Here is a 16,817-nt window from a genome sequence, read left to right on the forward strand (position 1 = left end):
ACACACGCCCGCCCGCCTCCCCCCGTGCCCCCACAGCCCTCTCCTGCCTTTGTTCTCATCACAACAAGCCCGGAGCAGATGGTGCTTTGCTTTGCTTTGGCCGGCGGTGACAGACAGTCGCTCTCAGCCAATAGTCTGCCGGAGAATCAGCTGACTGGTCTGGACAGCGCCAGGTGTTTTTATCATTTTTCTTCTCCATCCGTAAGAGGAGGAGGAGGAGGAGGAGGAGGAGGAGGAGGAGCGGAGGAATTAATACCGGGGCAACAAACCGGTCGGCGGTGGGCTGCAGCTCTCGCTCGCTCTCTCTCTCTCTCTCTCTCTCTCTCTCTCTCTCTCTCTCTCTCTCTCTCTCTCTCTCTCTCTCTCTCTCTCTCTCTCTCTGCAGACCGCACCATGCCTCTCTCCGAGGCGCCCTGGGACTGATCGGATACAGATCGCAGTGAGCGGCCGCCAGCTGAAGCCCGCAGGAAAGCGGAATATGCGTTTTTACGCAGCGCGATGAGCGACGCTCCGCCGCAGCACTGATCTTATTTATTGTTGTGCTTTGACGCGCATGTCTGGATAAAGGGAGCCGCGCGCTTGGGAACGTCGGACTGGAATGCCAACAAGGTGAGACCCTTCAGGAGAGGAGAGGAGAGGAGAGGAGAGGCTGGGTCTCCCATCAGTTTCCTCTTTTACTGCAATTTCACTGTGAAAAAAAAAATGTAAATGAACGCTGCAGCTGCGGATTAGTGTTGTTTCCATCAGTTAAATCGTGCCTGCTGCGTAAATATGTTTGCACTCACTTCGAATTTCTCTGCAAGGGGCGATCCGCTGAGTTGGGGTGCATTTAAGAAGCAGACACACTCAAGGGCAAGACCGTTTCTCTCCTGTAAACAGCCTGGTGGATTCTCATCTCTCCTGATCTGAATCCACATGTGAACATTTCATCTCCCGGTGCGTTTGCTGTCATGCATCAGCCGTTTTAATGCGACAAATGATTTTTTTTTTTTTTTTTTGCACCCCCCCTCTCAGCAAAACAAACTTTGATCTCGTTGCGGTACTTGCCGTGCCAGCCAGGAGGAAGCCGCGTGCGCCGCGCGCGCCGCCGTGCAGACGTGATTTGCATATTAATGTCAAAAGTATGTCGGCAGATGTCTCGAGTCCTCCTCCCCGGGCTGAGAAGTCGCCGAGTCTTCCTGCCGGGGGGGGGTGAGGACCGGGCCCTGGGTGGGAATGGGGCTGCGGCGGCGGGGGGTCCATTGTGGCTCCATCTCTGCAGCTGTTGCGCCCTTTGTGACCGAGCTGACTGGCATCGCTCAACTTCAGACAGAGGGGGACTTCTCTGAGAGGATGTTTGTTTGTTTGCTTGTTTGTTTGTTTTCTAATGTGCGTGTTTGTAATGTGAGGGGGATTCGCTGCAACAGTTGAGCTTTTGCCCTCCAGCGTCAAAGTGCTGAGGTCCATCTTTCCTCATGTGGAACTGGGGGCCAAATTAAAGTGTTGATCCAGCAACTCAACAGTGTAATGACACACACACACACACGCACGCGCACCAGGGCATAAAGTAGGGTGGGGGGGGGGGGGGGGGTCACTCAGCTCAAGCTTCCACCATTATTCCTGTAAGAAGGGCTGAGGCGCTCAGCCTTTGTCCCTACAGGAGCTCAGCTCAGAGGGCAGACACGTCTTTCAACAGTTGTCATGTGGTTTTTTTCTTTATTTTTTATTTACGGGAGCGTGTGTGAAGGGAGAGAGGAAGATATCAGCGTTCAGGAAGACACACCTGCGGTTCAAGCTCCAGGGAACACGTATGTGTGTGTGAGCGAGCGCGTGTATGCGTGTGTCTGTTGGTGACAGCAGACGTCTCCGGAGGGCGACCTTCCATCCAGTGAGCAGGTCCAGCTGCTTATCTTCTATAGACTGTATAGTTTGAAAGCACAGAAATTCAGTTCAGAATAAGAATCATCTCAGTCGTTGTTAAAAGAAACAACAAAATTATGAATGCATTTCTAAGAGACAGAAAAGAGAGCGCAAAAAAAAACTGTGCATGTGGCACAGTATGGAGAAGGTTTAAGAGGGAACAACAAAATGCCTAAAAACACATTCAGCATAAAAAACACACTCATACACACAGCATACAACAGTTAATTATTGCACTTTCCCTTCAGTTCTAATGGACTTAGATGAACAAAAATCATCTTGTGTCACTAATCAGGAATAATAATTGTCCAATACACATGTATTACCTAGGAATGTGCTGAAAACAAACACTTAAACTATCAAAAACCGACGATGGGATGATATTAATTGTAGTGAAACGTCTTTCATTATTGCCTGAACTTCGCTGCTTGAATCTGACAGTAGTTTATGTCAGCGTTTATACTGAAGTTGACATTGTTACTTCAGTTCATATTTAGCGGCTAAATGACATTTCATTGTATTTTCCCATGCAGTGACAGTAAAGCTTCTTAATCGCTCAGGCAGAGAGGTTAATATTTCTTGGTACTTTCTGTGAGACAGTTTGGTTATTTATAGTTGCTGCTGCCTGTCAGGAGACTCTTTGGAGCTCTGAACTAAAAGCTTGCATCAAACCTGCAGAAACCCTGTGACTGCTGCAGCGGCGCCAGGACGCCTTACAGACATAAGAAGTGGTTAATTTTGCCAAAACCTGACTCTGAGAATAGTTTTCTGTTCACACGGAGGACACATCCTTTCCTCACAGTGTGGTGGGAACTCAGAGGAAAACAAGATTCTCCTTTGGATTTTTTTTCCTGAATGTTGAGGCTACTGTAGCTTCTCTGCAATACAAAAGTAAACAAAAACATAAGAACTTGTATGGTGTTACAGTGTTCCGTTGCGTCTGTTCCCACCGGACTCGTCTGAAGGTGAAGCTATTCTGAGACGTGCAGAAAACCGAGCCGCCGTGAAATCGATGACGCCGGCGTCGCAGGTGACGAATCGGCCCGGCCGTCTCCAGCCAGGGAGGACCTGGAGCGAGCGGCAGAAATGTGGAACCGCCGGATCGTTATATGTTCACATATGAGAGGAATCCAGCCGTCCCCTTCAGAAGAGACGATGATGGATTTGTTGGACTGTGTGTGATTTAGTGTAATTACCCGGTGTGTTTGTGTGCACAGCGAGCCAGGCTGAGCATGTTTACGCTGTAGAGGACTGATCAAACCTGCTCGCATTGTTTAACCGAACCAGGCCGTATTTTGACTCACGATCCCAACAGCGACTTTGGATACTAAATCCCTCAAGAGAAAGATTAGAGACTTTCTCCGTGAAAATACAGCCTCCATGACGTGAGTCTGGAGAAGGGGATGTTTCTCACATATTCAGGCTTCTCGTCAGAATCTCTCACTTCTTCCATATTCCGCTCCTCCTTGCTTATCTGCTGCTGCATTCATCAAATCCAGGGATGTTTCTGTCACCTCAGTTTGGCTCCATTTGTGCCAAGATGTGTTTATTGGCTCCCTGGGGTTGTTTATCTCACCTGCTCCACCTGTTATTCTTCATTTCTCTGCTATCTTTTCGCTTTTTTTTTTTTTTGCGTGCATGCATCACATTTACATCACACAGCTGAAGTGGAAAGATATTGTTGTTCTCTTTAAATCACATTGTAAGGTTCCTCTGCTCACTTAGAGTGTTAAACATATGGCGAGTGGACCACAATGTGGCCTTCCGGAGAGTGGAGTTCGGCCCGGTCACCGACATTACATAGTGTGAAAAATATAAATCAAATATTCAAATGACAGTGTTGCTTGAAGCTACTGAAAATGCAACTTTTTAAAAACATTCCGACCCTGTCTCCTGTGCTTGTGCATGGCCGTAGTAAACAGCTCTTCTGCACAGGCTTGAGTAGACGGACAATAACAACAATGGCCGCCTCTGGCGTGACTCCCAGTCCACATACTTCTGGGATTTGAAGAATCACAGAAACACTGTGGCAAAAAAGTCTTTCATATTCCACTTTTAGGAGGTAATTTCAGGTTATTTCTTTGTGTTTTTAAGAAATTCTCAGAAAGAGGCACTTTTAAGAAGTGAAGATTTGGATTTTTGTTATTTATAAACAGTAACGCGATCATTTCACTTGAGACCAACTGTTAAACTGAGCTTTACACTCCTGCTTCGAATATTTGTCTGATGTCTTTCAGCATCTCCCATCACAAGATCCAGGTTTTAATGTAGCTTATAGAATTTAACTTTTGAGATAAAGAGTCACTCAGAACAGCTGTCTGCAGACTGAAGGAAACTTGGAGTGAACTTGGTTAAAGTTATCAGTCATAATTCCTCTACAACTGCAGAGGTGATGTTGTACTTGGAGAGTGTGTGTATGTGTGTGTGCGTGTGTGTGTGTGTGTACGTGCGTGCGTGCCGTGCATCCAGATGCCAGACACGGAGCGGGATCTCAGTATCACTCCGTAAAAGTGACACTTCCTCAAGTGGGAATGACAGTGGTGTCCTCGCGCTGCATGAAATTACTCCGAGCATTTCACGGCTCTCAGATGCGCTCGGAGCTGAACTGGCAGCCGTTGTGCTCCTCTTACCTGTAGCGACTGAGGCTGTGTGAAAAAGCTTTAAAGGAGGTGCAAATTACAGTGAAATAATACAACAAGACAAAGACACTGAGAACTACTGGTGATTTCTCTTTTTAGATCAGAAGTCACCATCTCCTGACAGAATGAAGCATGCTGTGCCTGTAGATCACTGTTGGTACACCTCAAGTCATCAATATGTAAATTATTAGACAGTTTAAACTCCGGCTGCTTTAGTTGAGGGAACGTCCTAACGTTACTGTTGTTCTGTCATTTCCCGTAAACATGTAGTTTTCTAAAAATCCTGTTGCCAGTGCTGTTTTTTTTTTTTGTAGTCTACTGTGTATTATTGTATATACTGTATTTTCACCTTCTCTGTAAGCTGCAGATTCAGTGAGATTGAGCATCTCCGTGGCACATTTTGTGACGACGGACAGTAGGAATGCAATCCACAGGAAGAAAGAGTCAGTCTAATAAGAGGAGCGCAGCTGCTAAATATCATAATGCAGCAGATGCACAAGCTTTCCTCAAAGGTAATTATTGCACAAAGCCCTGAATTTCAACCTAATAATCTTATATCACTGTGTGCAGCCCGAGTGTTGCATAAATAAATAGTCCGCCCACACAAAGGCCTCCGCAGCCTGCAGCTGTTTGCCCAGGTGTCTGTTTGGGCCCACGCCCATGATAATTAAAACGCTCATTCACTTAATTTCTTTTGGCACCGTGGAAAAAGTTCCGGGCGACCATGAGATGAGCCTAATGCAGTTTGTCAAACCGCAGGAAATGAACCATTAAAGGGCACTGCCAAGATCTGAAATTGAGCAAGTGAGTGACAAGCCTTCATTAGCATTTCGTCTGTCATCGGTCCGTGGATCTCTACGATCGGTGTAAGATCATCTACAGATGAGGATCACTAGCACTGTACATCAGTTAAAACGAGACACACTGGGTTCATATTACAGATCCATTCATGTGAATTGCGTAGCAGCGCTACACAGTCTCCTAAACAGTAACCGACCAGCATAAAACCTTCAGCTGTCACCGATGAGAGCGAGAAACCCATTCACGAGTTCAAATATGAGAATCAAACTTGAAATGGGATTTAGTCTCCACTGAGATTAACACACAGAGTTATTTATAGTGCAGGTTAACATGTGATTTCTAAACTGCATGAAGAACACAGGATTAGTTTGAGGACAGACGGGTTTGTGGTGATTTCGGGTCAAGGTGACGGTGTTTGTCAATATCAGAGGTTTTATGTCACAAGAGAAAGTGGATCAGACAGGAAATAGAGGAAAGAGGGGTAAAATTAAGGATTGCAACAATTAATACTGAAATAAATTGGCAATAACAAGTCATTGAGAGAAGGCGTTGAAGAGTGTTTCCTTCTATGCTTATTGTTTTTAAGCAAACTTCACAAAATCTCCAAGAAAGGTGTTCATTTCCAAGAAATATGGTTTTATTCGTATATAATTACATTATTTGCCGCAGTTATTACAGTTTCAAATGATTATTTAATACTTTTCCAATCATGTAATAACTTTTTACCTTATCGGTTGCAGTTGTTGCAATAATGGATGAAATATTCAGATCACACTATCTGAAAATGATCGTGTTATTGGCTTTATTACAGTGAAAAAGGTCAGAATCACTAAGTTGTTGGCAGGCATTCCATTTCACGGTAGTCTTACATAAACGCATTAAAAAAAAATATATATATATATATATATACACACACACACATATATATATTCTTTAAGTCAAAGCATTCAAATAAATGTAATGATGTAAAAAGCAAGATCATGATGAATGTTAAAGAGTTCGCTCATTGAAAACATTAAACGCTGCTCAGAGCCACTGAAAACGCAACTTTTTAAAAATCACCCCACAAGATTGAACTTTTCAAAAATGCTCAAACTGTGTGGAAACGGGGGAAAGCACAAACGCTGCTGCTGCACATGCGCACCACAGATGTAGTGAGCAGCTCTTCTGCCCCAGCAGACGGACAGTAACAATGTTTGCCTCCAGAGTATCTTGACTCCCAGTCTATCTTCTCCTGGACTGACTGGGTAGTTTTAGATTTCCCTGTAATCAATAGTTTCAACTCGATAAGTTCAGTGATAAAGAGTAGCAGTGGCGACAAGCCACATAAACATCCTCCAGAGTCAAATAAAAACAAGTTAAAGCGGTTTTGTGGTTTTTTTTGAGTCCTTCCTTTAACTTTGGACTCACTGTTGAAACCAGCACATCCTGTATCAGCCTGTTCCAGACCTCCTTTTTCTTCTTTTTTACTAAAAAGAAAAATAAATTACCCAGCTGGATGCTGACCCTGATTTCATTCTCGTTTTCTAAGTACTCATGGTTAAACTATAACAGCATTTAGATATCCCTTAAAAAAAAAAAAACAAAAGCTGGCTAACCCACTTTCTCCTTTGACAACTGTGTCATGTTGTGTGACCCGTATTAAAAACGGGATCAGAAACTTCTTAATCTCGCATTGTATGAAGAGGAGCACAGACAAAGCTGTCGCCGTTTATCAAACGACGAGAATCTAAGATTAACCCCGTTCATGGTAAACAGAGGAAACAGCATGTGGGAGCAGGCAGATATATATCACTGAATAATCTCCATGCTTCATGGTATTAAATACCATTTCGCAGCACAGGCATTAAGCTGTAGATATGTTCCAATTACCCTTTAAAAAAAAAGTAGCTTTCTTTCCCAAAATGCTTGTGGCAAAATTTTAACAATGAAAGGATGAGTAATTATCACCTCAACTGAAATGTTTTGATTTTGTGTGAGATGAAAACATGTTGGGAACTATAAAACAAGCATAAAAATGATAGATTCACAGCGTCTGTCAAAGCTTTGTTCAGCTCCAGTTACTTGAAACGTTGCTTTGCAGTTGTACATTTACTCGCCGACTAAATGACAAACAAGTACTTAAGCAGCCGTTTGTTGTGATGAGATTATGAATGCATTAACGGCGCCGCCGCTCTCCTGCCTCCGCGGCCTCGGGTTCTGCTGATGTGCTGCTTTTAATTGAAGCGCTAAGTGACCTGTTTGTCTCCCGTGGGTCTGAATCGGGCACGCTGCCCCCAGCTAATCTCCGCTTCGGCATCTCCATCTGCTATTCCTACCGGGCGCGGCGAATCGTCACAACATCGCCTCGCCGTTCAAAGCTGGAAAGCAAGACAAGCGCGGCATCCGCGTTTCACCCTCGCTCCGCCCTGTCCCATAGGGAATCCCCGGTATAGGAGGAGGATCGCGGCCGTCTTGCTGTCCCCCTGCTGCTGTTGCCAGGCAGTTTACATTGGGATGTATTACTCAGCTCCCTTGTTTGAAAGCCTCTTAAGTGCTATCTTCTTAAGCTGGTGTTGACCATAAAGAAGGTGGAAGCTCGCTGCTGTTACTATGCGGCTGCGCTCAGGATGGGGTGCCTGCTAAATAGCCTTAATTCAGACCTGCGAGCTCGTGCACGGCCTGCTGGCAGGGAGATGTCTGTATACTGTGGGTGGAACGCATGTTAGACGTGAGGAAGATAGAAGGAAGGGGAAATAAACATTTTTACAATGCAGGCTGGCAGCTCAGTGAAGTTTCACCACACTGCTGAGCGCTAAACCCCACAGTTCACCTCCTCAAATGCTGATATTGATAATAGTGACGTGCTGATGTAAGTCCATGTAATGGTTATCAGTTACCAGTTAATTAGTGCTGACGACAAAGTGTGACTTCAGTTAGATGTCAGTATTCTTGCAAATTGTTTTTGGACTTTTTTTTATGTTGAATGGGAAACAACAATAACTTATTTTTCAGCGAACATTCCGTAGATTACAAATCCCCCATGATGCACACCACTCAGCTGTACCTATGAGACAGATTGCCTTTTTTTTCCTCCCCCAAAAGGGAATTGTACTCCACTCGCATCCAGTGAATTGATTGGTTCATGGCTGTGTTTACAGCGCGGCATGAGGATTGACGAGCCAATTGATGCCATGATGTGATGAGGCAAATATTGGTAATCAATTAATTATGTGACAATGAGCAAATACGATGGATGGATTTTCACTAAATAGAATTGTCTTGTTGTTGAACAACTTGTACCAGATTTCTCATTGTGACAATAGGCCTGACTTTCTAACCTCAAATGAAGTGCACCAAATTGTATGCTTGTTTAAGAGGGTTTGGCATAATTAAGGTGCTTTTTAAAGGAGAATTGTTCACTGTAAGCTGGCATGTTGACGTTTCATTGCTTGCAGGGATTGGATGGAGCGCTGAGTCCTCTAAAGCACAGAAACAAAAGGAGACACCTTGAAGCTGGACAGTTTTGTGGAGACAGTAATCAAACCAGAGCCTTCATAGTAACTGAATCAGAATTTGGGGGAAACAGAACAAAGCAATATGAGGTGATCAGTCATAAAACAACTAGAAAGATGACAAAAAGATTGAATAACAGAAAATGTGCTTGGTCAAAGTCTGCAGATAAAAGTCATGGGGGGCCAGCTGAAGAATCTCTGTTCAGCTTGAAAACATCAGCATCTCTGCTAAAGGCTGAATCGATTTACATCTCCTTTAAAACATGTTAAAACAGACACAAAACATTTTCAGATCTGGAACACAGATGATATTCTGTATCACTGAAGGTACACAGCCCTCCATGTGGTCCAGTAGCAGTTCCGCTTCTGATTATTCTATTCACTTATTAGTTTCTGTTCACTCAGAAAGGTAATAAGTCCAATTTATGTTTCACTGAATTGCACCCTGCTGTAATATGTTCTTACATTTGACATAGAAAGTGTTTTATACAACCTTATTGTTCTCATTATTGATATATGGATTCCAGTGAAGTCTTTATATCTCTATAACAGCCAAAGAAAAATAAAACTGTTACCTGTTTAAGGGCAGAATTTACGGCAGATCACCAAAACTGACAGTACATTATGTTGTAATGTTTACTTGATGAGGTTGGAGGTAAATACACAATGCAGCCAAACGGTGTCTGGAAAATGAATTTTGCATTGAATCCATTGTCTGATTTCAATGTTGTATGGTGTGATTAAAAAAAAAAAAAGGCTGTTCACCTTAAAGAACATGCATCACATTTATTTAGAATCCATCCAGTTGATATTGAGACTGTTCAAACAAGAATAGAAGTGGAACCTCATGGGTTCTGAGAGAAAATGCCACTTCTAAGCGAATTATTGCTTTTGGGAAATAAATCAAGAAGTCAGAAGTGGAGTGTCTTCACTATAATTTATCGTAATCCCGCCCTTTGGCTGGATAAAGTGTTTGATTCTGGACCAAAGTGGCAGACCAATCAACACTGCCATCCCTAGGAAAAAAAAAAAAAAATTAGTCGAGTGAGGTCTCCAGTTAAGAGGTTTAAATGTGGCACTGCTTTTAAGTAAAAGCTGCGAGAATTAATGCTTTATCGTCCATGTGAGTGGAAGTCAAGTGTTGCGGCCATATGGGCCGGCAGATGCCCGTTTCACCTCTCAGGATCTCCCTCCCCTCCAAACCAGAGACTCTCTCTTCCTCCCACATCACTCTCCTCAAAGTCCCGTTTGAAGCTGCCTGTCGTCTTTCAGCTCAGAACCGCTGCAAAAACTTTTGACAGTTTTTCTTCCACACTCGATCATCCTGGAAGAAAAAAAAAAAAATCCCAAGCCAGCTGAAAGTTATTTTTCTTGCTCGCCCTATATTCAGGATGCTGAAGAAGTTGCATTAAAAATTAAGGCGTGCATCTACTTTTTGTTTTGTTTTGAGTTTTTTTGTGTTTTTTTTTCTTTCTTTCTTTCTTTGAGGCCTGGCACATACTAATATCTCACGGTGTTTAATGATGTGCGGAGAGGCTAATGATCATGTCCTTATGGGCCTGTTGGGTAGATGAAAGCCCTCAATGGGACTTGATCTGTTTCCAAGTAGTTCACAGCCCGGTTTTGTGCGTGCATTGTAATGAGCTGAACTTGCATTTTCTCAAAACTGTTGATGCTGCACATAACCCGCAGTCTCCCAAGGCTTGTGCAGAGACTGTTGTTGTTCTTAGTCAATCTGCTGTCTTATGTAATTGCCGCATTTACAAGAAACGGAAAACATTATCGGGTCGTTCTGTAATTGTTACACATAACAAGACTAAACTGAGGGAACGTTCTCTCTGTGTGAGGCATCCCTGGAACACAATGGTGCTTTAAGCTCAATGCTGTGATTTTTCCTCACAGAAACAATAGGAAAACGCTCCTGATTAGCAGGTGTGTGCGCCATCAAATCATAGAGCTGACTCCCACATGTGAGCGCTTGGTGATCAATCAAACTGACAAAAAATAATAACCTAATAGTGACGTTTTATTGATGTTCATTGTGTCTGAGAGCGAGGTTTGTGACCAGAGGATCAGGGTTCAAAGTTCAAAGCAAGGCCCTTAACCCCAGAAAGCTCCCTGGGTACCACACAGTGACCTCCCACTTCTCCCACAGGGACAGGCTCGATGCAAAGGACAGATTGTACTGTGCTGCTGTATAGAATTTCAAAAAATACAGATATTTCCACAAATATTTTTCCTGCTCTAAACTGTCCAGGGTTTAGCCTGTCTCTTTAGACTCTGTTTACACAACAGTGTTTCAAGTGAAAACGTGTCATTTTTACATTTTTGTGGCAGAAAAGTTGGGCAGTTACAGAGCAACAGTTTGAAACCGATGTTTCTTGACACAGAACTGACAGAAACTGGGGCACCAGTGGGTGATGTTTGTTTTTGTAATGAAGCCCCCCCCCGCGCACACACACACACACACACACACACACACACACACACACACACACACACACACACACACACACACACACACTGCGAGTCATGACGCTCTGGAGGCAAACGTTGTTGTTGTCCATCTACTTGCGAATTTGCAAAAGAACTTTTTACTGTGGCGGTGGAGCATGAGTGCAGCAGCAGCTTTTCTGCCATCCTCACTTTGTGTTTTCATTAGTTAGCTGGTCTCAGCTCCAGTGACCCTGAACAGGAAAAAAACTGGATAGAAGACGGATGAATAGATAAATATATCTTCTACTACTTTACCTCTGAGGCATGTCACCAAAATCAAAAGAACCATAAGTTATTAACTGAAATTTGAAAACATAAAACCTCATATGGTGACAATATATGAAAACTGAGCTGTCATATTGAATGAGATATGGATTCGTGTGGTCTCAGCGATGTAGGCGTCAGCTCTAGCCAGTTTCATTCAAGATTTGGGGTACTTTTATGTAGAGTTTGCATTTTCTTCCTGTGCCTCCCCGTGTTTTCTCCAGTTTTATTAGTTTCCTTTAACAACTCAAAAGTGCATATCAAGTGAATTTCTGTCTCTCTTTAATGTTAAATTTGAATGTGTATTGTGATTGTGTGTCTGTGCGTGTGCTCTATGATTGAACAGACATTTCTTTAAGCTAGTTCTCTTACTGTAGCTGTAAGTGGTATACAGCGAGTATACAACAAGATTACACAAACTACTTTGTCTCATACTTTTCTCTAATCACTGAGCATCAAAATATAGCAGTCAAGTGGAGCAGGAAGATTAGGGAATTACAACAGTTGTTGCAGTCTTTCTCCTTGCAAGGAAAGTGTAGAGTTGTACAACTGTAGGCAAAAAGATCAACATTACTGAGAAAACACACAATGAAAAAGAAAAATCTGCAGAAAATCCTATTATTTTTCAGAGATACAAAATAATTTGAGCAATACTAATGAAATATGAACTGATAGTTGACATTTGAATCTCAATCAGAGGAGAGGACGACCAACAGACTGGTTGACTGACCAAAACTGTTTGAGTTAGAACAACGGAATTTAAATAGAATTCATGACATATGTTTTCCATCTCTCTTTTACAGATAATCCCGTGACACCAAGGCTCTGCTGTAAAAACACACCTTGGACCTCAACCCCTGAATCTCACCATCGTTCCATGGACTGAAGGAGGTGATCAGTGGAAGGCCTGGTTGATGAGTGTGACGCACCCTTTCCCAAAGTCATTGGACCATCCTCCTGTCCCATTCCAGCATGGCTAGACGGAGGTTGGACTGCCCACTTCTGAGCCAGGCATTTGCCTGCCTGCTCCTGGTGTCAATAGGATTGTCTTTCGTCCAGAGCAACGAATGTCCCCAGTTGTGTGTTTGCGAGATCCGACCCTGGTTCACCCCTCAGTCCACCTACAGAGAAGCCATCACGGTGGACTGCAATGACCTTCGCTTAACTCGCATTCCAGGGAACCTTTCCAGCGACACTCAGGTTCTCCTCTTACAGAGTAACTACATTGCCAGGACCAGTGAGGAGCTGGAGCAGCTTTTTAACCTGACTGAGCTGGATTTGTCCCAGAATAACTTTAGTAGCATTCGAGATGTTGGCCTTACCAATATGTCCCAGCTTACCACGCTCCACCTGGAGGAGAACCAGATCACAGAAATGCCCGATTACTGCCTGCAGGACCTCAGCAACCTGCAGGAGCTCTACATTAACCACAATCAGATCAACTCAATCTCTGCCAATGCCTTTGCTGGACTCCACAACCTGCTCAGGCTTCACCTCAATTCCAACAAGCTGAAGACCATCAACAGCCTGTGGTTCGAATCTACACCCAATCTAGAAATCCTCATGATTGGAGAAAACCCCGTTGTTGGAATAATGGACTTTAATTTCAAACCACTGAACAACCTGAGAAGCCTGGTTCTGGCTGGAATGGATTTGACAGACATTCCTGCAAATGCCTTAGTGGGACTTGACAATCTTGAGAGTCTCTCTTTCTATGACAATAAGCTGGTGCAAGTTCCTCAGAGAGCCCTGCAGAAACTGCCTAACCTCAAGTTCTTGGATTTGAACAAAAACCCAGTGCACAAGATTCAGGAAGGAGATTTCAAGAACATGCTGAGACTGAAGGAGCTTGGTATAAACAACATGGGAGAGTTGGTTTCTATTGAACGTCACGCCTTGGACAACCTTCCTGAGCTCACTAAGCTGGAGGCTACAAACAACCCCAAGTTTTCTTTCATCAATCGTCAAGCCTTTCGCGATGTGCCAGCCTTAGAAAGCCTGATGCTGAACAACAACGCTCTGAACGCCCTGTACCAGTCCACAGTGGATGCTCTCCCCAACTTGCGTGAAATCAGTATCCACAGCAACCCTCTGCGCTGTGACTGTGTCATTCAGTGGATGAGCTCTAACAGAACCACAGTTCGCTTCATGGAGCCTCTGTCCATGTTTTGCGCGATGCCGGCTGAGGTTAGAGGGATGCATGTGCGGGAGGTATTCCATAGTAACTTGATAAGTCAGTGCTTGCCGATGATTTCTCACGATACCTTCCCCAGCCACCTCAATTTAGACATCGGCATGACCGTGGATCTGGACTGCAGAGCTATGTCTCAACCTGAGCCTGAAATCTACTGGGTGACACCGATGGGGAACAAGGTAATGATTGACACCTTATCTGACAAGTACAGCCTCAGCAATGAGGGGACTCTGAGGATTTCTCGTATCCAAGTGGAAGACTCTGGCAGATACACCTGCGTGGCTCAAAACTCCGAGGGAGCCGACACCAGGGTGACAGCCATACGAGTGAACGGCACTCTGCTGGACAGCACACAGCTCATGAAGATCTACGTCAAACAGACAGAATCTCACTCCATCCTCGTCTCCTGGAAAATAAACTCCAACGTGATGACCTCTAACCTCAAGTGGTCGTCCGCAACAATGAAAATAGACAACCCACACATCACGTACACTGCCAGGGTGCCCGTGGATGTCCACGAGTACAATCTCACCCACTTGCAACCAGCCACCGAGTACGAGGTGTGCCTGACCGTCTCCAACATCCACCAACAGACGCAGAAGTCGTGCGTCAACGTGACGACGAAGCAGGCGGCCTTCGCCGTGGAAATATCGGATCAAGGGACCAACACTGCCCTGGCAGCGGTCATGGGAACCATGTTTGCAATCATAAGCCTGGCCTCTCTGGGTGTGTACATCGCCAAGAGGTGGAAGAGGAAAAACTATCACCACTCCCTAAAAAAATATATGCAGAAAACCTCCTCAATACCGCTAAATGAGCTGTACCCTCCCCTCATCAATCTGTGGGAGGCAGACAGCGAGAAGGAGAAGGAGGGCTCATCCGACACCAAACCCAGCCAGGTGGACACCACACGCAGCTATTACATGTGGTGAGAGCAGCTTTTCTAGTCGGAAATACAGAGACACCTTTGTTTCAGGAGCACAAATTTACATATTTGCTTCTTGGTCGCCCGAGTGAACTAAAACATTTGTTTCCTTTCACGTTTCTTTCTGGGGTTTTTTGGGTCTCTCAGACTGAAGCAAGCAATGAAGCAACATTTTAAGACCTCTAGTTTAGCATACTGCCTTTTTACCTCTTGCCCATTTTTGACACAGTATGGCAGCTTTCTTTAGCTTCCTGGATTTGGTAGTCATTGTGCTTTACTTTGAGTACTCGTTTTGATGAACACAGCATGAGCACTGAGGCGGATTACACATGCGGAAGCAAAAGGAACGCTGAAGTTCGATCTTTTTTTTTTTTCCATGACTCTTTTCTCTGGCAGAACTGTTAAACACTGCAATCTTTCTCTTGTAAAACAGTTTCACTGTTGACTGTTGTGCACTGAAATATATATACTAATTTGTCTATCGACGCAAATGTAAGCTGACAAAGTATGTTTAGACTTGATATCCTGTCTATTGAATAATGTTAGAAACTCTTCTGTAATGTTGTATCAGCTATGATTTACTTTTACTTTTTGTACAATGAATAACAGTATGTTTGATTTAGACATTTCCGTTTGCAGAGCAACTACTGTAAACCAGCAATAGAAATATGAATGTTAAAAACTAGGTACATAGTGTAAGGCTTTTGGGTTTTCTTAAATATTTTGTTTCTTATTTTGCTAGAATATGTCTACAATCACTGGATTTGTTGTGGTTTACACACACAAACATGTTGTTTAACGAGGAGCGAGTCAAATAAAATCTTTCCTCATATTTTCTAAACACCGATTTAAATACCAAGTGTCTTTTTTTTTTGCTATCAGATGTGAAGCGTGTGCTCGAGAAACAGATGGGAAAAAAGTCTCTTAAAAAGTGAAATCTCTGTCACACTCTCATATCAGGATCTTACGCTTGGATTTCATTAATACAAGTGTGATGAGCGTCGCTGTAGGTTATGACATAAGTGTTGATAGAGTGAAACAGGAGGATGCAGACAGCAGCGTGCTTCTTTCTGCAAAGCAATTATCAGAGAATAATTTAAAAGTGACTCCCACAAGAAAATAATTACAGCACAATATGCCTGGGAGTACATGCAGGAACTTCGAAAGACAAGGAAATTCAGTCTCATAAACTGAGGACAGCGATTCTCCAATTTTTATTCAACCTCATGTTTTTGTTCCTCTGCAACCACTAAGCTGTACTAAAGCGAGCACATATGAAATAATACGTTCAGCACAGCCAGCGTGAAAGGAGGTAATAACTGTGGATAGAAAAGGTATAGATTGCATCAATATAGGGATGCACCGATATCAATCTGTGGGCACTGCATGGAGTACTCATAGTTGTGAAAGCTTAAATTACGTTATATCATCCGTCGGCAACGTCAGCAGCAGGCAGACAAGACAAGACAGACGATGTCAGTGGTTTGGAGATTCTTTAGTAGTGTTAAAGCGATACTTCAACATTTTGGCAAATTGGCTCATTTAGCGCAATTCCTTGGTCATTTCGAACAGCATACTTACTTTTTTTGTGAGGGCAAGCTGTTGTTTATTCAGAGGCGAGTCGGGGAAGGTTTTCGGGACGGACACAATGGAAGTGAATGGTATTTTTGTTCCCCCTCGTCAAACTCATCAAATACAAAATCCAACAACCCCAAAACACTTTGGTGGACACGTTATAATCCGCACATTCACTGCGCTGTGAAATATTAATGCAAAATTACGAGATTGAGTTGTTTATGCGAAGATTGCTAAGACGGAACTACTTACTAAACATGGCGTCTGGGCGTAGTGATTTCAAAAGAAAAAGTAGTTCCCAGTATTTGCTTCAGTGTCGTAACACTACAATATTATTTGTTGGTGTTCCACAGCGTAGTGAATGTGCGGATTATAATGTGTCCACCAAAGCGTTTTGGGGTTGTTGGATTTTGTATTTGATGAGTTTGACGAGGGGGAACAAAAATACCATCCACTTCCATTGTGTCCGTCCCGAAAACCTTCCTCGACTCACCTCTGAATAAACAACAGCTTGCCCTCACAAAAAAAGT

General features: G+C 43.6%; 1 protein-coding gene across 1 annotated transcript; it reads left to right on the plus strand.

The window, feature by feature from the left end:
• The first annotated feature begins 345 nt into the window (after positions 1-345).
• LOC115388304 (leucine-rich repeat neuronal protein 1-like) lies at positions 346-15,553 on the plus strand. The gene is made up of 2 exons (XM_030091376.1): positions 346-609; positions 12,397-15,553. Exon 2 carries the CDS (start codon positions 12,566-12,568, stop codon positions 14,717-14,719), a length of 2,154 nt encoding a protein of 717 aa, XP_029947236.1. The 5' UTR covers positions 346-609; positions 12,397-12,565; the 3' UTR covers positions 14,720-15,553.
• Positions 15,554-16,817: the final 1,264 nt, after the last annotated feature.

This window comes from Salarias fasciatus, chromosome 5, assembly GCF_902148845.1.
Source record: "Salarias fasciatus chromosome 5, fSalaFa1.1, whole genome shotgun sequence".
Classification (NCBI taxonomy): Eukaryota; Metazoa; Chordata; class Actinopteri; order Blenniiformes; family Blenniidae; genus Salarias; species Salarias fasciatus.

What these genes read in the sequence shown, in the direction of transcription:
- LOC115388304 (XM_030091376.1), top strand. Translation starts at nt 12,566, where the DNA reads ATGGCTAGACGGAGGTTGGACTGCCCACTTCTGAGCCAGGCATTTGCC.